We start from the raw sequence: 21,768 nt of genomic DNA, 5'->3' as shown, positions 1-21,768 counted from the left end.
AAAACAACTAACCATGAGTCCATACTGATGTAAGTAGATTGACTGAATACCTAAATAAACAGCAAAATTCCAAATACTCTGTGTAGACAGTCAGTCTTCAAAGGGGTGGAGCATAATTCCTCACTCTTTTTTTTTTTTTAACATTTTTTTATTTTTATTTTTGAGACAGAGAGAGAGCATGAACAGGGGAGGGGCAGAGAGAGAGGGAGACACAGAATCTGAAACAGGCTCCAGGCTCTGAGCTGTCAGCACAGAGCCTGACGCAGGGCTCGAACCCACGGACCGTGAGATCATGACCTGAGCCGAAGTCGGACGCTTAACCGACCAAGCCACTCAGGCGCCCCAATTCCTCACTCTTTAAATGGAAGCTGGGAATAGGGACTTCCTTCCAAAGAATACAGTGTGGAAAGGGTTGGAGAGAGAGTAACCCTACAGTGAAGAAGCCTGACAAACAGTACCTCAGGCAAGAGATCAAGGTTAACATCAACAGTGATAATTCACAAAGGAAAGGCAAAAGAAAAAAAAAAGTCATAATTCATGTTAATAGTACATACCTTTGATATCACATGATAAAAATGGCACTCTATGTCCGTGGTCTTCCACCCAAAAGCCCATAACTTCAGCCTAAACATGAGGAAAACACCAAATTCAAACTGAAAGACATTTTATAAAATACCTGAGTAATACCCTTCAAAACTGCCAAGGTCACCGTAAACCAAGAAAATCTAAGAAATTGTCACAACCTAGAGGAGCCTAAGGAGACATGATGATTAATGTGGTGTCCTAGATGGGATCTAAGGAACAAAAAAAGGACATTAGGTAAAAACTAAGAAAATCCAACGGGGCAGGAAAGATAGAAAGTGAAAATAAAGCAAAAGAAATCTCAATAAACTAAGGATTTCAGTCAGCAGTGTATCAATCTGCTCTCGTGGTTTGTGGCATCGAGCCCCATGTCAGGCTCTGCACTGACTGCTCAGAGTCTGCTTGGGATTCTCTCTCTCCCTCTCTCTCTACCCTCCTCCTCCCCACCTTCGCGTGTGCCCCCTCTCTCTCTCTCTCTCTCTCTCTCTCTCAAATAAATAAATAAATAAGCATTAAAAATCTTAATATACTATCATGTACTGCCTCAGCCCAGGAAGGCGTCAGGTCAGCTTTGGTTTACTGACAAGAGTTGTACCAGGCCTGAATTAGTACCTTTAACCAAATAAAAAAGGTTCATACAGAAACTTGAGGTACCCAGCATTCTAAAACAGACCTCCATGGCTAACAGGATTTGCTGGCTAAGTCCAGGACTCCTGGAGAACACGACTGAGGTCAGTACTGGAGGTTGGTATCACCCTGCTTCAGAATCGAACCTGTGCAGAAGAACTCACGTAGCAGGCCGGGAATGCTGTCCTGAGAGACGCCTGCTTGGCAAAGTTGGCCCATGGCTGGTGTCTGCAGACTTGCTGGGTAGACATTTCCCAACGTTGATATAAAACTTTCCCTAAGGGGCTCGGTCGGTTAAGTGTCTGACTTGGGCTCAGGCCATGATCTCATGGTTTGAGAGTTCAAGCCCCAATTCAGGCGGTCTGCTGTCAACATGGAGCCCACTTCAGATGCTCTGTTCCCCTCTTTCTCTGCCCCTCCCCTGCTTGTGCTCTCTCTCTCTCAAAAATAAACATTAAAAAAAAACTTTCCCTAAATAATAAGAGTGGCTCACTGTGCCTAAATTATTTGCACAATGTGGTTTATGCTAAACACCTGCTTCCTTCTGGAAGTCTGGGATTTTGGTATGTGTTAAGCAAAGTGCCTACATGAGTGGCCCCAGTAAAAACCCTGGGTACTGAGGCTCTAATGAGTTTCCCTGGTAGACACTTCACATATACTGTCACAATTCATTGCTGGAGGAATTAAGTGCATCCCGCGTGACTCCACTGGGAGGCAACTCTTGAAACTCTGGGCCTGGTTTCCTCCAGACATCACTCCACGAGCACCTTCCCATGCTGATTTCGCTTTGTATGCTTTTACTATAATAGATCACAGCCATGAGTACCACTGTATGGCGAGTCCTTTGAGTTCTAGAAAATTACTGGTCCTGGGCGTGGTCTTGGACCCCTGACACACAGACCCAAACGTGAAAACAATAAAACTTTTAAAGAAAAAAAACTTAACCTTAAGGTAAACTAAGATTTTCCCCCCAGCTTTATTGAGGTATATTGGATAAATAAAAATTTTAAATAGTTAAGGCATACAACGTGATGTTTTGATACACATATAAATTGTGAAATGATTGCACAATCAAGCTAATATCTACGATCTCAGTTACAATTTTTCTGTGTGTAGTGAGGACACTTAGGATGAACTTCTTAGCAAATGCCAAGTATACAAAACAGGATTAGTAGCTTCAGCTGATGCTGTACATCAGCTCTCTAGATCCTGCATAACTGAACTTTGTGTCCTTTGACCAACAATTCCCCATTTTTCCAACCCCCCTCCCCAGCACCTGGCAACCATTATTTTACTCTTTGCTTTTGAGTTCAAATTTATAAAGATTCCTTAAACAGGACGCAAAAAGCACCACCATAAAAGGAATAGGAAAATAGACTTAATTAAAGTGAGAACTAGGAAATGTTCCGTGTTGGAACCTCTTCCAACACTTCCAGTACTGTTGGCAAAGCTTTCCTTTTTGGACTCAGTGGTTTGGGAAGATGCTCATGTTGGTGCTTCATTCTCATGTTACTCTTGATTATTCTCTTTCATATGTATTTATCTCACCTCCCTATTCCCTTAAGGGAATGAGTCATGATACACTCATTGCCTAACATGGTGGTGAACAAATACATACTTAAGTGTTTGATAAAGTTGACAAACTGAAGGATATACTGCTCTTCTTTTGGAACTTGCAACACTTTCCATACATGAATTGAGGAACCATCTCCAAAGAAGGAACTGGAAATCTATTTACCCATTAAGGAATGAGTCTTGGACTGTGTCACTCTGTGTGCATCAAAAACTAAAGAATATTTATGGGGAATGACTTTAAAGGATTTAGGTCAAACAATTAAGGGGTTATTTCTGGATGGTATTGACCCCCACGAATATGAATGATTTTACCAAATCACACCTTGACAAAATCTCTTGTCCCATACTGAAAAATGACATAGCTTTGGGAACCTGTCCCCGTTTCCTATTAAGATTTCCTTGAGAACACTGTTCGGTACTTCAGTGTCCTCCTTTTGAGGACTCTCAGGAGACATTTCTGGCCTAAATTGAATCCATAGTGAGCATCTGAGATATTAACCTCAACAAATAGATAACAAACTTATACAAAATTAAATGATCTAACTTCTACTTCCAAATCTGATTTTCCCTCACTACTCTGGTTGCTCAAACCAGAAGGCTCATGGTCAATCTTCTCTCCTTTCACGAATTCCCAGTACTATATTTAAGACTTTTATATAATGTCCCTCAAGTCTACTTCCTCTTTCTCCCTTTCCGTACTCTCTTTACTGAGAATTTTGAGTTGGCTTTCTGATTTTCTTGCTCCAAGCTATCAACAAATCATTGCTGTTTTCCTAAGTAGCTCTGATCAACAACTGATCATCAGTGAGAATTCCAAATGCTTCAGTGGTCTTCAAAGCCCTCCATTAACAGGTTCAAATGTGTAAAACACAACCCAGCCATATATACCATATGCTGCAAGCACATTAAGTCACTATTCCCAAAATAAACTACTTCACCATTTTTATTCTTTCATGTATGCTAATTCTACCCTTAATGTCCATGACCTTCATCCTCTGCTTGTCAAAAATAGAACTTATACTGTAATATATTTAATTAAAAAAAAAAAAAAAAATATATATATATATATATATATATATATATATATATATATATACACACATATATCTCACCATTTTACAACTCCCAATGTTCTATTTCAGGTAAGAATCAATAGATCCCCAAAACATCCAGTGAAAAGTTGTTGGAGAACAAGATATTCACATTAATTTTAAAAATACAACTATTATACAGGGGTGCCTGGGTGGCTCAGTTGGTTAAGTGTCCAACTTCAACTCAGGTCATGATCTGGTGGTTTGTAGGTTCAAGCACCACAATGGGCTCTGTGCTGACAGCTTGGAGCCTGGAGTCTGCTTCAGATTCTGTGTCTCCCTGTCTCTCTGCTTCTCCCCCCTTTGCTCTCTCAAAAATAAACATTAAAAAAAACTGTTTAATAAAAATTATAACTATTATACAGAGTGCACTTGTGATGAGCACCAGTGTTGTATCACTAAATTATACACCTGAAACTAATATTACACTGTATGTTAACTGGAATTTTATATAAACTTAAAAAAAATAACTATTTCACGGGCACCTGGGCAGCTCAGTCGGTTAAGCGTCTGACTTGATTTCAGCTCAGGTCACGATCTCACGATTCATGAGATAAAGCCCTGTGTCAGACTCCACACTGACAGCACTGAGCCTGCTTGGGATTCTCTCTCTCTGCCGCACCGCCCCACACACACACACAAAATAAACATTTTTTTTAATAATAGCTATTATAAAAGATGCTGGGGAGACAATTAGGAAAATTTTAATATGGACAGCATATTATTGAATCAGTTGTTTCTGAGGTATAGTGGTATTGTGGCTATATAGATGGTCTTTATTTTTGTAAGCTTATTTATTTTGAGAGAGAGTGTGCACAAGAGATGGGCAGAGAGAAGGGAGATTCCAAAGCAGGCTGCATACTGCCAGCATGGAGCCCGATGCAGGCCTTGAACTCATGATCAGATTGTGACCTAAGCCAAAATCAAAAGTTGGACACTTAATGGACTGAGCCACCCAGGCATCCCTATTTCTTTAAAAAAGAGGAAAAAAATCAAATTTAAATAGGCATATGTATGGGGAATCACACAGACATGGAATTCCAAAGAGGCAACATGAAGCTTATGTGACCTAAAGAAAGGGGGAGGGGCTGAGGACACAAAAGGGAGAAAACTCACTAGCAAGGTGAAAGATGTTTGGAAAAACAAGCCCGTTCTGTTATGCAGATGAGTTGCAGGCCTTTATTCTTAGGGCACAGATGCTGAAATTTTTTAGATGAAGTGTCAGAAATGTCAGGATGCTTACAACTTACTCTCAAATAGTTCCCCAGAAAAATAAAGCAAATGCATCAGAATATTAACATATATTGATGGATAGTAAAAGAGTGTTGCTTGTATTATTCTTCCAACTTTTCCTTAGGACTGAGTATTTTCATAATTAAAAAGTCTACCTCTGGGGCACCTGGGTGGCTCAGCTGGTTGAGCGTCCAACTTCGGCTCAGGTCATGATCTCAGTTCGTGAGTTCGAGCCCCACATCGGGCTCTGTGCTGACAGGTCAGAGGCTGAAGCCTGTTTCAGATTCTGTGTCTCCCTCTCTCTCTGCCTCTCCCCTGCTCGCACTCTCTCTCTGTCAGAAATGAATATTTAAAATATTTAATATTTAATTTTATTAAAATATTTAATATAAACAATATTTAATGTAATATATATTACATATTATAATTATATATACGTATTTATATATTTACATATGTAATATGTAAATATATAATTACATAATTATATTATATATTATATAACATAATAAATATAAAATATTTAATATTAACATTTAATAAATATTTTTAAAATTTTTTTTTCAACGTTTTTTATTTATTTTTGGGACAGAGAGAGACATAGCATGAACGGGGGAGGGGCAGAGAGAGAGGGAGACACAGAATCGGAAACAGGCTCCAGGCTCTGAGCCATCAGCCCAGAGCCTGACGCGGGGCTCGAACTCACGGACCGCGAGATCGTGACCTGGCTGAAGTCGGATGCTTAACCGACTGCGCCACCCAGGCGCCCCATAAATATTTTTAAAAACTAAAAAAAGTCTACCTCTTGCCAAAGGCCAATTCTCCCATGAACTCTTTTTCACTTCTGTCAATAGATATGGATTTTTCAATTCAAATAGTACTTTGCTCTGGTCACTGCAGTAATTGCACAGCATTATAAAGTCATTACAACAAATGCCTTTGGTCTTCCTCCCTATCCTAGGAAAGTTAGAGGGTCCTTCTATGTCACTCATTTTGTATCCTTTAGTGCTCATCTCATAGTTGAGTAATAAATAGCTAAACTAAGCACTATTTTATTGCAGATATGCCTATCTTAATATTCTTACATAGATTACAGAGCTGAGACTTTAGAGGCCTTCTGCAGAGCTAGACTTAGTAATCCTCAAATAGATTTTAAAATACCTATCTGAAAGCTATAAAACCTCACATTTCAAAGGTCGAGTGCCTTTCTCAGAAGATAAGCTGTACAAAAACTCATTTTATGGCAGCCTTTTGGCTGCCTCACAGCAGGGCCATTGGGTACTTAGGCTAGGCACATCTGGTGAGAACAGCGCCATGCCTGTGGTCTCCCAACCTGCTCACCTCTGAGTGACTAATAAAAAAATAACATTTGTTATCTCAGAATTGGTTTCTCCTGGTTCACTGTTGCAATAGACTGTATTGGGCTCTAGGTCAGCAAAACTATCAGGGAGGCTTTACAGCTTTAGGGGAACGCTTGCCATCTTCCAGCACAACTTTTCCCCCAAACCATTACCTCTTTATTTTTAAAGTAATCTCTACACCCAATGTTGGGCTCAAACTCACGACCCTGAGATCAAGAGCCATATGCTCCAACGACTGGGCCAGCCAGGCACCCCTCTTCTACAATTCTTAATCCAGATGAATAAATGACTTACCAAATCACTACAGCTAGTGGATAGTAGAAACTAAAATCCAGAGGACCATTCATAAAAATTCTTCTCATAGGGTGTACTTGTTAGATATGGTTTGTCCTTTTATTAGACCAAGTAAACCAGACATGCTTTAAAATATTCTAAGACTTGGGGCACCTGGGTGTCTCAGTTAAGCATCCGATTCCTGATTTTGGCTCAGGTCTTGATCTCACAGCTCGGGAGATCAGTCCTGTCGGGACAGAGAGCCTGCATGGGATTCTCTCTGCCTCTCCCCACTCACTCTCAAAATAAACTTAAAAAAATATTTCTTGGGAATGCAAGCTGGTGCAGCCACTCTGGAAAACAGTATGGAGGTTCCTCAAAAAACTAAAGATAGAACTACCCTACAACCCAGCAATTGCACTACTAGGCATTTATCCAAGGGATACAGGTGTGCTGTTTGGAAGGGACATATGCACCCCAATGTTTATAGCAGCACTATCAACAATAGCCAAAGTATGGAAAGAGCCCAAATGTCCATCAATGGATGAATGGATAAGATGTGGTAGATATATGCAATGGAGTATTACTCGGCAATCAAAAAGAATGAAATCTTGCTATTTGCAACTACGTGAATGGAACAGGAAAGTATTATGCTAAGTGAAATTAGTCAGAGAAAGACAAATACCATATGACTTCATTCATTTGAGGACTTTAAGAGACAAAACAGATGAACATAAGGGAAGGGAAACAAAAATAATATAAAAACAGGGAGGGGGACAAAACATAAGAGACTCTTAAATATGGAGAACAAACAGAGGGTTACTGGAGGGAGTGTTGGGGGGGGGGAATGAGCTAAATAGGTAAGGGGCATTAAGAAATCTACTCCTGAAATCATTGTTGCACTATATGCTAACTAATTTGGATGTAAATTTAAAACAACAAAACAAAAAATAAATTGTTCATGTCACTGCAAAAAACAAAAACAAAAAACCATTTCAGGTTTAAGCAGATCATAAAGTCCTATGAACAGCATTTCTCTTTAACCCAAATCATCTGTTCATATTGTGATCATAGTTAAATAGATTTATGGTGGTGTAGTATAGCAGTTGTGTGCACATGCAAAATTCTTACCCGTTGGGTGAAATCAACAGATGACACACATAATGTACAAATCAGGAAGTGGCACCATTGCAATACGGAGCTGACAAAATAACTGAATAGGAATTAGTTGCCTTTGGGGGCGCCTGGGTGGCTGTCAGTTAAGTGTCCGACTGTTTCAGCCCAGGTCATGATCTTCCGGTTCCTGAGTTTGAGCCCCACATCAGACTCTGCGCTGACAGCACGGAGCCTGCTTGGGATTCTCTCCGACACTCCCCCACTCGTGCACTCTTTCTCAAAATAAACATTAAAAAAAAAAAAAAAAAAGGAATCCGTTGCCTTTGTAGAGGTTGGGGGTAGGCAAACAAGGGATTTCCTTTTCTCATAAACAACTGTCTTGACTTTTTGATTCTTTAAATTATATACCCATTAACAATTTAAAAATGAGGAGCCCAGAAAGACCGAGGCACGGGTGAAACTTAAATATAACACCGGTATCACAGCAGGTTACATGGAGGGCTCATTTAATAAATGGAGCTTAAAAATTGGATATGAATATGGAAAAAAAATTTTTAACTTTGAGAGATAACCCCAAGCAGGCTCTATGCTCAGCACAGAGCCTGATGCGGGGATCAATCCCACAACCTTGGTATCACAACCGAGCCAAAATCGAGTCGGACGCTCAAATCAACCGAGCCACCTAGGCACCCTTATTTTTTATTTTTCTAAATTTACATCCAAATTAGTTAGCATATAGTGCAACAATGATTTCAGTAGATTCCTTAATGCCCCTTACCCATTTAGCCTATCACCCTCCATACCCCCTCCAGTGACCCTGTTTGTTCTTCGTATTTAGGAGTCTCTTCTGTTTTGTCCCCGTTTTTATTTTTGTTTCCCTTCCCTTATGTTCATCTGTTTTGTCTTTTAAAGTCCTCATATGAGTGAAGTCATAGGATTTTTGTCTTTCACTAATTTCACTTAGCCTAATTCCCTCCAGTTCCATCCACATAGTTGCAAATGGCAAGATTTCATTCTTTTTGATTGTCAATACTCCATTGTGTACATGTATATGTATGCATGTGTGTGTACACATAAATGTGTGTGTGTATACACACACACACACACACACACACACACACACACACATCTTTATCCACTCATCCAACGATGGACATTTGGGCTCTTTCCATACTTTGACTATTGTTGGTAGTGCTGCTATAAACATTGGGGTGCATGTGCCCCTTCGAAACAGCACACCTGTCTCCCTTGGATAAATGCCTAGTAGTGCAATTGCTGGGTTGTAGGGTAGCTCTTTTTTTGAGGAACCTCCACACTGTTTTCCAGAGTGGCTGCACCAGCTTGCATTCCTACCTTTTAAAAATGTTTATTATTTATTTAGAAAGAGCACAGGGGAGAGGCAGAGAGCAAGGAGAGAGAATCCCAAGCAGTCTCCTTACTGCCAGCACAGAGTCTGGTTACAGGGCTCAAACTCACCCTGAGATCAGATCATGACCTGAGCCAAAATCAAGATTTGGACATTTAACCGACTGAGCCACCCAGGAACCCGTTTTAATTTAAAGTAAGCTCTATACCTAATGTGGAGACTGAACTCACAACCCTGAGATCTCATGCTTTACCAACTTGAGCCAGCCAGGTGCAACAATGACAGTCAATCTTCTGTGTCAACTTGGCTAAGCTATGGTATCTAGTTTATGGTCAAACCAGTCTAATCGCGGTGGAAGTATTTTTTAGACATGATTAACATCTGAAATACTCTGAATAAAGATCACTTTAGAAAAAAAAAAAAAGAAAAAAAAAAAAGCTTACTTTCCATAACATGGATGGGTCTCATCCAGTTGGAAGGCCTTTAGAGAACCTGAGGTCCACGAAGAAGGAATTCTGCTTCTAAACACAACTCTTCCCGGAGTCTCCAGCCCTATCCACCTGCCCTTTCAAACTTGCCAGCCCCTACAATCTTTCTATACACATCCTAATTGCTGTATTTCTCTGAAGAACTCTAGTAAGTAGACTAAGCTCTTAGATAACAAAAGTAAATCTTTAAAACTCTTAGTAAAATATATAATTATCTTTGTAGACTGTAAGGTAAAAATTTCTTAAATAAGACCAAAAATACCATAAAAACTGACCAACTTGGTTATATAAACCACTGCCTATAAAAGATATGTTAAATTAACAATGAGAAGATAATAACAAATGCTAATTCTATTCATTAATATGTTCTTTCTCAATCTTTGTCCCAATCTTTCAGACCTCACTTACCAGTTTTATTTCCTTGAGAATTTTAGTTGTCCTGTTCTTTTCTTGCCTACAGTACATCTTTATATAGATCAGTCTTCTTGGCAGACAAGCCAGCGAGGCTCTTCAACATTACCAAATGTGAACTCTACTACATATCCAGTTACCTAGTTTCTTCTTTAATCAATCACAAAGCACTCTAGAATCTTGCAAAGAGATCAGTCTTGAATAATCTAGGCCTGCTAATTTGAATAACATTCAAGTAAATTAGCTAAAGCATGCTTACCAATTCCTCTAATTAATTTCAGTTCTTTTAAAAGAATCGTTCAAACTACAGAAAACCACCAAGCAATACGGAACCTTTATTTTTAACGTAATTTCTGTACATCTGGAGTATGACAGTAATCCTTTTACAAATGGAACTGATTACTAGAATAAACAATGACAAAACCAAACTGGTATTTGATGTGAATCCACAGGGAATTTAAGCTTCAAATCCAGCCAAGAAATTTGTCACAATCTCTTTCAGCTTTGCATCTGACTGTTCTGAGATCTTTCCATCAGTCCTATTCGGAAATGAAAAACAGTTCATCAGTTCAGACCTAAACAAAAATTCAATGACTAACTACAAAATTCAAAAGAATTTTATCAAGACTTTGTATCTTAAAAATTATAAAAAAGAGGCTACCGATTGTGTTAATACCTGATGTTGCCCAACAGAGCTTGGTGCTGGCTGATAACATGAGCCAAGAAAGCATGCTCAAACTTTGTGATCTTGCTAGGCTCCAATTTATCAAGATACCCTCTCACACCAGCATAAATAACAGCCACTTGTTCTTCAATAGCCATGGGAGCTGAAAACAAACAAAACAATGCCAAGTGAGTTGCTCAAATAAATAAATGCCATATTAACGAAGTCAGAGAAACTTACCTTTTCTTCCAATTATGAACATGTCTCCTCCATATCACCTGCTCTCACATTCTCTATGAGAAACCCCACATTAATACTCTTTCCCACTTCTGTCCCCAGGAAAAACTTTTTTCCTTATATTTGCAAGCCTTGAAGTGTTATCTTTGGGCATATTCCATAGCACGGTTTATCATCTGGCAGTATTTATACTGTTTGAGACATAAATAAGTTGCTGACATTTTATAGCAAGGTAAACACATACTAACATTCTTTTAAATCTGCCCAATTCCATTCTCTCAAAGCCAACACAGAAAGGGGCAGAGGAAGGGATCTGACAGATTTTAACTCAAAAGTAGTAAGTATATTTTAATAAGTTTTCCTTCAAATAATGACAATACCTGCAATACAAGTGTAACAGGCATCGATCACATTCAAAACACTCCATCTTGGGGCACCTGGGTGGCTCAGTCAGTTAAGCATCTGACTTCAGCTCAGGTCATGATCTCATGGTCCATGAGTTCAAGCCCCGCGTCAGGCTCTGTGCTGACAGCTCAGAGCCTGGAGCCTGTTTCAGATTCTGTGTCTCCCTCTTTCTCTTTCCTCCCCCGCTCATGCTGTCTCCCTCTTCTCAAAAATAAATAAACGTTAAAAAAAAAAAATTCAAAACACTCCATCTTTAATGAAAGGTAACAGTATGTATCGTAGCTTACGTAGGGAGCTGTGTGATATTCCCAGGCCCTAACACAAGGTAGGAACTTGATGACATAAAAGAACAACTCACAATACTGTCCTTGCTTCAGCAACTCAGTCAATCGCACGCCACGACTCAAGAGTTGTTGCGTGGCAGCATCAAGGTCAGAACCGAACTGGGCAAAAGCAGCAACCTCACGATACTGAGCCAATTCCAGCTTCATGGTACCTGCCACCTGAAATACAGAAATGGTTAAGTCATGAAATACAAAAATACTTAACTTCATTGACAAAGAACAAATACATTGTGATTTTAAACTAAAGACACCCCATCTCCTTGACAAAGTGATGCAAATTACCTGCTTCATGGCCCTGGTTTGAGCAGCAGATCCGACACGGGACACAGACAAACCAACGTTAATGGCAGGGCGGATACCTTTGTAGAACAATTCTGTTTCCAAGAAGATCTACATCATACAGAGAATACACATGATAATGAGCTTAAAGAAATCAAGTATTTTCAAAGTTAAGTCAAAACACTGAAACCCGGGGCACCCGGGTGGCTCAGTCAGTTGAGCGTCCGACTTCGGCTCAGGTCATGATCTCATAGTCCATGAGTTGGAGCCCCGCATCGGGCTCTATGCTGACAGCTCAGAGCCTGGAGCTTGCTTCGGATTCTGTGTCTCCCTCTCTCTCTGCCCCTCCCCTGCTCATGCTCTGTCTCTGTCTCAAAAATAAATAAAAACATTAAAAAAAAATTTTTTTTTAAAAAACTGAAACCCAACATCTCCAAAGAAGAATGTTGTCTTCTTCTCATAGTAAAGAGTCCCTCCAATCTTTCACAGCCCATATCAAACTACATATTCTGTTGGTAAGATTAAAAGATGTGAGACGAAAAAAAACAGATTATGAATTTATATTAAAATATATGCAGATAAAGTGATAGGACCTCTGAGATTTGCTTCAAAACTACCTAACACGGAAAATAGTAGTAGCTATAAATGAAGCAAAAATGAGGTCCACTATACCACGAATTGAAATGGGTGAGAGAGATGTGGGGTTCATTATACCCTTCTCCTTACTTTTCTATATATTTGAAATTGTCCACAATAAAAAGTAAAAGGCATTTAACAGATCGGTTCATAAACACCAGCCTCAACCAATGCCTTGAAGTCATCCAAAGCTTTTACATTTATTTAAGCATAAAATACCTGTCCATCAGTGATGGAAATGACATTTGTTGGAATGTAAGCAGACACATCACCAGCTTGTGTTTCTATGACTGGTAAAGCAGTCAAGGAGCCACCGCCAAAAGAATCGTTCATTTTCGCCGCTCTTTCTAGCAGACGGGAGTGTAGGTAGAACACATCACCAGGATAGGCCTCACGACCAGGGGGTCGGCGGAGCAGCAGAGACATCTGACGATAAGCAACAGCCTAGAGTATAGAAAAGGGTTACGAAGTTTAGTTATTAAAAGCTAAATTTGTCACCTTCCATTGTGGTGCAAACACGCAGATTCTAAAAATATATATACTCTGACCTGTTTGGATAAGTCGTCATAGATGATCAGAGCATGTTTGCCATTATCCCGAAAATACTCTCCCATAGAACAGCCAGAATAAGGAGCCAGGTACTGAAGCGGAGCAGCATCAGAAGCAGTAGCTGAAACCACGATGGTGTACTTCATGGCATCTGGGAAGAAGATAAATTTTCAGTTTTACAAGATTATTAACGTTTTGATTTTAAAGACTACTAAAATAAGAATTCAGTGCTTCACTAAGTCATCTATCAAAGTCAGATTAGCCAGAACTTCTAAATGGCACCTACTTTAAAGAAACTGACAAAAACCTTAAGATGTATCATTGTTTTACACTATTTTCACTTGTTTTTACTTATTGAATTCATGAGAAATTTCAATTCATTAGGGAGTAATTAAAACCAGTCTTCATTCAGTAGAAGCTACCCTAAGATTAGCAACAATAGGACTCCCACCAAACAATAACAAGATTGAACAACTTCTTTTCTTATAAGCAAACTCTACCTCCAACGTGGGGCTCAAACTCACAACCCTGAGATCAACAGTCAAATGCACTACCAACTAACTGAGCCAGCCAGTTGGACTGGCCCCAGTACTAAAGTTCTTTAATACCTGCATCTGTAAGTCTCTTCACCAACTGGGCAACAGTGGACCTCTTCTGACCAATAGCAACGTAGATACAGTATAGCTTCTTCTTTTCATCAGTTCCATCGTTGAAACGTTTCTGGTTAATGATTGTGTCAATAGCAATTGAGGTTTTGCTTTAAAAAGGGAAAGTAAACATGAATCTTAGTAAATACTTCAAAAGTTTGCTCAACTTAAAAGTACTACTGCTAATGCTCATCGCATTCCATGCTCCCTATTATATCCAAAGCATTTACCATTCCAAGCCTGAAAAGTAATCTTTCCACAAGCATATTTTAGTTAGAACTTTTAACAAGCTTTACCCAGTCTGACGGTCACCAATAATCAGCTCACGCTGACCACGACCAATTGGCACCAAGCTATCCACAGCCTTAATGCCAGTCTGCATTGGCTCACGCACAGAAATTCGAGGAATGATCCCAGGGGCTTTCAGGCCAACTCGCCTACGGGTCTTGGAACCAATTGGACCCTGGTAAACAATAAAAAGTGTCCCCAGAACAATCAGTTTTGATGTCTGTTAGAGGCTACAATCACATCTAATAAATGTTAAACGTACCTTTCCATCAATGGCATTACCAAGGGCATCTACGACACGGCCCAACAGCTCCTCACCAACTGGAACATCCACAATGGCTCCTGTTCTCTTCACAATATCTCCTTCTTTAATCAGTTTATCATTGCCAAACACGACAACACCAACATTGTCAGGTTCCAAGTTCAGAGACATACCCTACACAAAACACACAATCAAACACCAACAAAACTTTAGTACTTGTTTCCCATACATTAACACTACATATTATGAAAATGCCTAGTAAAAAAAAAAAAAAAAAAAAAGTCTTGTCCTTTAGATCTGGTTTATCCAAGTATTTTTCCAACACCCTTCTTTGGTCAAAACTGCGTTATGATTAAGCCTAACATGCTCCTTTATCACATCCTCAAAGAACTAAAAGAAGAAAAAAAAAAAACAAAAAAACAAAAAAAAACCTCAACAAGTTAAGCTTATTTCACTACATTTCTTTTGTCTATGGCTTTTGAACTGGGTGATCAGTATGAAATAAAATCATCAACCCGAAATTTTAAGACACAGTTAATTTACATCTTTTTATCTGTGAGAAGTTCCATACACAATTTAAAGAATTACCTACTGAGAACTCATCAGGTTAGTAGACAGTGAAATTAAAAGCTACTCAAACAAGAACAAAATGCCATAATGTAACAATGATGGGTCATCTCTCCTCATTATAACCTTATTTCAAAATGGTAAGATTTTTAGGTCCCTGATCATTACTAAGGAAAAAGGTTATTCCAGGAACAGAGTCTGGTCAGTAATGAAAGCTTTGTAGACGTACTTGGAACAAATACAGAGGAATATCATGGAATACCACTGGATGTACAAAATCTTTAAATCTTAAGATGTTCAATACAGCAGTCACTAATCACATGTGGCTATTTAAAATTTGAATTAACACCATCTTACAAAGTCAGAGAAACTTACTTTTCTAACACATCTCTATACATCACCTACTCTCTGTGAGAAACTCCACATTTTACACTCTCAACAGCCTCACATATGTAACAGTTACTACATTTACAGCAAAGACACAGTATTTCCATCATTGCAGAAAGTTCTATTAGGCATTATTAAACTCTTAGATCTTAAAAGCTAAACAGAAACTCAGAGTTCATTAATTTCGCCTCAACTTTCAAAACTATGTAATACACATACACTGAAGATATGGGAGATTACATTTTTAGCCAAAGTCTAACACCCTGGATAAAACTTTTGGCTTTGTAATTATTCTTCCACATCAAGGCTCTTTTTCCACACTGGACACTACCCAGAAGACCAAGACTGTCTTCTCCCATGTGTGGGTAATCCTACTCCCCCTGGTCCACCCATATCACACTCTGCTTTCCTCAGAAAACAACTAGGTTCAACCTAATGGAAAGTAGATTTCTATCAGAGAGCTTCTGATAACTACACTACCCTACCTCAACAATAATACATCTACTCTTACTAGAAATACAAACTCAATGCCTTTCAACTTTCCACCAGAAATGAATTTAAAGTTATCTAATGCTTTTGTATAAGATGATGTTAACGGCTGCAAAGAGTATACCATTCTTAGGATCCAGATGAACGTTTACTCAATTATATATTTTAGCACTAGTGGCTACAACTGATATATACATCAATCCTTAAAGTAAAAACTTTGGTAACTAAAACCCTTAAGTTTATCCTTTTCACAACCTATGATAATCACTAAAACAGTGAACAAGTTGAGATTTAAAGTTAAACAAAAAAACACTAGCACAATCTCTGAATTACTAATGAATAACTCAGAGACCAATCCTAAACCACCAAAATCTCATTTTATAATTTACCTTTAAACCTGAAGAAAACTCCACCATTTCTTCTGCCTGAACATTTCTCAGCCCATGTACACGGGCAATACCATCACCAATGCTTAGGACACGCCCGGTCTCCTCAAGGTCAACAGAGGTATCAGCTCCAAGAATGCGTTCTTCAAGGATAGAGGACACTTCAGCAGTGCCTATTGAGAGGAAAATTCCATTGCAAAAATAGCCTGGTCTCAAGATTTTAAAACCCACTTCCTCAACAATGTAAAAACTATAGTTTTGTAATCACAATAATAAAATTACTCTAAGATGTAATATAATATACTTGGCTCTATTCGAAAAAGCTTAGTACCTACCATTACTATAAAAACAAATCCAAGTGATTAAGAATCTGTATCTATGTTGAAACCAGACTTTTTGGCTAAACTCTATAGGACGTTTAAAAATACAATCTATTTTTTAAAAGCAACTGTTAACAAAGTATAAATATCTTTCTTTTTAAAAACATGCAGGGGCGCCTGGGTGGCGCAGTCGGTTAAGCGTCCGACTTCAGCCAGGTCACGATCTCGCGGTCCGTGAGTTCGAGCCCCGCGTCAGGCTCTGGGCTGATGGCTCGGAGCCTGGAGCCTGTTTCCGATTCTGTGTCTCCCTCTCTCTGCCCCTCCCCCGTTCATGCTCTGTCTCTCTCTGTCCCAAAAATAAAAAAATAAAATAAATAAATAAATAAATAAAAATAAATAAATAAAAACATGCAAATACTATTCTTCATCTTAGCATGTGGGAGATGTACAGATTCACTTTTTTTTTTTTTAATGTTTATTTATTTTTGAGAGAGCGAGCGAGCGAGCAAGCAAGCTGGAGAGGGGCAGAGAGAGGGAAACACAGAATCCGAAGCAGGCTCCAGGCTCTGAGCTGTCAGCACAGAGCCCAACATGTGGTTGAACTCACGAACTGTGAGATCATGACCTGAGCCAAAGTCAAATGTTTAACCTACTGAGCCACCCAGGTGCCCCTATGGATTCACTTACTTTTTAGTTCAAAAGCTCCAATCACATCTCCAAAGGAATTCCCTAACCTACAGCATCTTCCTATGCTCACCTCCCTACTTCTCTATCCTATTTGCAATGTGTAAATTTATAGATTGCCACATGTAGATTAGCAGCTATCACCGTCAAAAAACAAAGGTAAACACTGCTTACTTTTTTCTAATTTTTTTTTTGGAGAAGAAAAAGAAATCTTTCATAGTTCAGAAAGGATGCCCAGCACCTGATATGTGTACTTTCTGTTTCCACCCAAGGGATATTGTATCAGAGAGAAAAAAAAAGTTGTAGGGGTGCCTGGGTGGCTCAGTCAGTTGAGCATTGGGACTCTTGTTTTCAGCTGAAGTCATGATCCCAGGGCCGTGGGACTGAGCACTGCAGCAGGCTCCGCACTGAGTATGGGGCCTGCTTAAGATTCTCTCTCTCTCTGCCCCTCTCCCCTGCTCCTACACATGCTCTCTCTAAAATATTTTTTTAAATAAATGAAAAAAGAAAACAAAAAAGAGGAAAGAGCTAGTAACATGATAAAATATTTCACTAGAACAAGAAAACCTACCAAGACAGGGCTAAATGGCACATTATGGGCTAAGAATCTGGGATTTGTGGCAACTAAATTCGAAAGAAAAAATTAACAGATGAAAATAAAAAACCCCAACAGTTATGTTACCTATGTAACTTATTTTTTCACTTATTGACAAGACAGTAACTGTGGGGTATGTACGCTTAGAAATACTGACTTACCAGTCTTCTGAAGACGTGTGTTAGAGGCATGGAGGTTCCTTGCAGCAATGAAGGATGATCCCAAAGCATTTTTGGAGACCTAGCACATAAACATTTTTTAAGATATTATTAAAATAAAAGCTTTGATAAAACTGGCAAGCTTAAACAAATGTGGGCTTACTCTGATCACGTTATCAGTGAAAATATTAATTATATCAAAATATTTTGCTTAAAACTGGAAGACTATTAATCATATAACAAAGTAGCTTTTGATATATGAGAAAATCTATTATGCAGCTCCTGGCAATGCTATAAGTACTCTATAAAAAGCAAATTTTAAAAATGCAGTCATGCAGTCTAGGGGCATCTGGCTGACTCGGTTGAGCACGTGATTCTTAATCTCAGGGTCGTGAATTCAAGTCCCAAATTGGGCATGGAGCCTACTTCTAAAAAAATAGTAATGGTCTATTTTTAAAAGCAACAGTTACTAAATTATCTTTTCCTTTAAAGGCACCAGTTACTATTATTTCATCTTTAGATATATTTCAGTTGAATTGTGAAAATTCTCAGTAAGATAAATTGCTTTCCAAAAGGGGCAAATACCAATAACATATCCTATTTTACTTAAAAAAAAACCAACCAACAAACAAAAATTGAGTTGTAAATGTTAGAGTTTGATTAGAAACTAAGTATGGCTGTCTACTCTTTTTTCCCTGCCTTTGACAAAGCCTATAGCAATCTGGACCCCCTCCTTCTCCTTCAAGTTGTAATGCCCTAAATTTGGTCACTGGCAATTCTAAATCTACTACTTTCTCTAGGACCAGATGAAATCCGTTAAAAATGCTCTTTGATGCCAGTTCCATTATGACAACAAAATATGTTTATTTCACCTTTGAAACTGAGATTATGTTTAACATGGAAAAAATAAGTAAATGTAAGCCTTAACTTCAAGGGCGATAAGTAATGAAGGGAGAGCATTGACCTTCACAGGCATTTTCTAACCTATGTTCTATCTTACTTGAGTTCTCAATCACTGTCTAACGATTCCTCAAGGACGAAATCTTAAAACATGTCAAAGTACCACAACACAAAGCAGTCTTTCTACCTGAGGCAATTTAGGATTCGCTATCACTGCCGTCACGGTATCTGCCACATGAAATGCACATTTGCGCTGTGTTTCGCTACTGTTTCAATATTCAGCACTAAGAGATCGCCTATTGAAGTATTCAGAAAGGCACCTTCATTTATTGCTTTCCCCTGAACCGACCTCCGGGCAGAGGTGAAATGCCGGGGCCCGCTGACCTTCATACAATGTCAGGCTTCCTTAAACCGCTTCAACGAGACATAGCAACAGTGCTCTGACCTTCAGTGGCACAGCTCCGAAGAACCAGCGGAGACAAGCCTCGCCGTTTCAGAGCAGGCATCGGAGCTGGAGCTCCAACACTGACCTTCACCCAAGGCCCCTCTCGGGCAGTACTCAGCTGAAGTCGGGAACCCTCCCCGAGACCCCATCTCTGGACAGCATCGAGGTCAGCACCTCCCCCGCACCGCTCTGCACCGTCCCGCACGGATGGCTAGCAACAGGCCCTTGTGCCTCCTCCCTGCCCAGCCCGAGCAGCCAACAGTGCAAGATGGCGGCGCCCCTCACCCTCCTTGCAGAAAGAGCTCTCGAGTCAGCACACCACCAGCCACCTGCCGGCCCACCTCCCTCCCGCCGGTTGCCCGCACTCACCAGCCCGGCCCGCCTAGGCAGGGCGCGGGCCACGGCCGCGGCGACGCGCACGGACAGCATCTTTGTTGCTCTCTTTAGGGTGGTTCCTCTGCAGCCGCAGCCTCCGGACTGACTGGGACAAAATGGCTGAGCCGCAAGGAAGGTCAAGGCAGCCGGTCCACCTGACCCGGAAGTACCGCCCCTCGTGTTCACCTCCGGACGCGAATCTGCCTTTTAGAGGAGGACTGGGGGTGGAGTTGCTTTTTTTAAATATTAATTTTAGATTTAAACTTAAAAATGAGTGATTAGACCTTGGCCAGCTTCGGCCCAGGCATTCGTTATACATTTATTTTGGCCTACTGAGTCGACCTTCTGGTTGCCCCTGGCAACCATGTGGGTAGCGGAACCTGCTATGATGCTGCGCTGAGGCCCGGTTCCGATAGGGAGACGGTGTAGGCGTCACCCTGTACCTGGCGCGGCTGGTTTGAAGGTGACAGGAGGTTGAATGGTGGGGCGGGGGGGGGGGGGGTGGGGGGGTGGGATGTCCGAGACTACAGCTATTAAAGCCTTGGTGCTGTAGCAACAGTAAACAATTATCACCCTGGGCTTGCCGAACTGGTGAATGCGAAGATCGCTGGCCCCACCCCCAGACCCTCTTAAAATCGAAAATTTGGAGGAATCTTAATTTTTGACAGGCACCCACACCATTCTAGGTGATCCAGTACGCGCTCAAATTGGAAAATCGCAGTTCTTTTAGATTCTATCTAAATGAATACTGTATATTAGAACAATTTTTTAATGGTAACAAACACAATTCAAGAAGAGTGGTTGCCAATTCTACTGAGAGTGGACCAGAATCAGAAGTCCCACCACAGACTGGACCAGAAGTCAAGGTTTCCTCTACCAGCAACTAGTTTCATGACAGCAGGGACTATGCTTTTAAATTTGGAATACAATGGAAATGAAGAAAAAACCTTTTCTATATCTACACATTAAGATTGGGGCAGGGGTGCCTGAGGGGCTCAGTGGGTTAAGCATCTGACTTTGGCTCAAGTGATGATCTCAGGTCATGATCTCATAGTTCGTGGGTTCTAGCCCGGTGTCAGCTCCATGCTGACATCTGGGAGCCTGGAGCCTGCTTCAAATTTGTGTCTCCCTTTCTGCCCCTCCCCAGCTGGTGCTCTGTCTCTCTCTCAAAAATAAACACTAATTATTTATAATTATTTATAAAACACTACATATAGATATATATATATAACATATATTACTATATTATATATTATATACATAATTTATAACATATATATAAATATGGGACAGAACTGGGGCTCCTGGGGTGCCCTGTCACTTAAGTGACTCAGTCCGTTGAGTGTCTGACTTTGGCTAGGTCATGATCTCATGGTTAATGGAATCCAGCTCTGTGCTGACAGTGAGGAGCCTGTTTGGGAGTCTCTCCTCTCACTCTGCTCTAGCTTATTTGGACTTTCTCTATTTCTCTCTTTTTCAAAACAAACATAAAAAAAAAAAGATTGGGGCAGAACTATCCCCACACATACACATACAGAATTTTTATTGAGATTTTTTTGTGATATGTACAGAATTGGGGGGGTAAGATATGGGGTATTTTGTGATAGTAAAACTATTAATATTGCCTTCACTTGTAAGTGTTCTGAGAAGCATCTTTCAGCTTCATTCGCCAAATCCTGGTTTACACCTAAAACCTTAATTTGGGTAGGGCATATGAATATCTGGGTTGAAAGGGTCATTTCCTAAAAGATGGCTTGTAAATGTACGGTCAGCAATCCCTTTCCCTAAAATTCTACTCTATTTTCAAGGTGAGCATCCTTCTCCTCATGGGTAATGGTAGGCTAACAGAAAAAAAAAAATGGTTTGTAAAAACAACAAAGTTGGAGGGTTATTTTGTGAAATTTGTAGTGATGAAAGTGGACAAAGGGCATAAAGATAACTTTTTCCCATTCAGGGGCTGTACCATCTTACCAGATATTTGGTTACTGAGCAGAGATATATTTGAGTAAAACAAAAAGAATAAACAAG

The 21,768-nt window shown here is 39.9% G+C and overlaps 1 protein-coding gene across 1 annotated transcript; it reads right to left on the bottom strand.

Annotated features, from left to right (window-relative positions):
* Positions 1-10,438: 10,438 nt before the first annotated feature.
* On the bottom strand, positions 10,439-19,879 carry ATP5F1A (ATP synthase F1 subunit alpha). Its single transcript, XM_058692213.1, has 12 exons — positions 19,735-19,879; positions 18,024-18,102; positions 16,267-16,436; positions 14,435-14,608; positions 14,181-14,347; positions 13,846-13,994; positions 13,237-13,388; positions 12,908-13,132; positions 12,056-12,163; positions 11,788-11,932; positions 10,800-10,950; positions 10,439-10,662 (listed from the first exon to the last, which is right to left on the bottom strand). The coding sequence occupies exons 1-12, from the start codon at positions 19,792-19,794 to the stop codon at positions 10,581-10,583; spliced, it is 1,662 nt and encodes a 553-aa protein (XP_058548196.1). The 5' UTR covers positions 19,795-19,879; the 3' UTR covers positions 10,439-10,580.
* Positions 19,880-21,768: the final 1,889 nt, after the last annotated feature.

The sequence above is a fragment of the Neofelis nebulosa genome, chromosome 11 (assembly GCF_028018385.1).
Source record: "Neofelis nebulosa isolate mNeoNeb1 chromosome 11, mNeoNeb1.pri, whole genome shotgun sequence".
In the NCBI taxonomy this organism is placed as follows: Eukaryota; Metazoa; Chordata; class Mammalia; order Carnivora; family Felidae; genus Neofelis; species Neofelis nebulosa.
Note: the sequence above shows the minus strand (reverse complement) of the source record. Positions and strands in the feature narration are given on the sequence as shown.

Excerpts from the sequence above, each read along its gene's own strand:
- ATP5F1A (XM_058692213.1), bottom strand. The coding sequence starts at position 19,794 with ATGCTGTCCGTGCGCGTCGCCGCGGCCGTGGCCCGCGCCCTGCCTAGG. Across the intron at positions 10,951-11,787 it reads GCTGAAGCAAGGACAGTATT|CTCCCATGGCTATTGAAGAA; the intron begins GTGAGTTGTTCT and ends GTTTGTTTTCAG. Across the intron at positions 10,663-10,799 it reads GCTCTGTTGGGCAACATCAG|GACTGATGGAAAGATCTCAG; the intron begins GTATTAACACAA and ends ATTTCCGAATAG.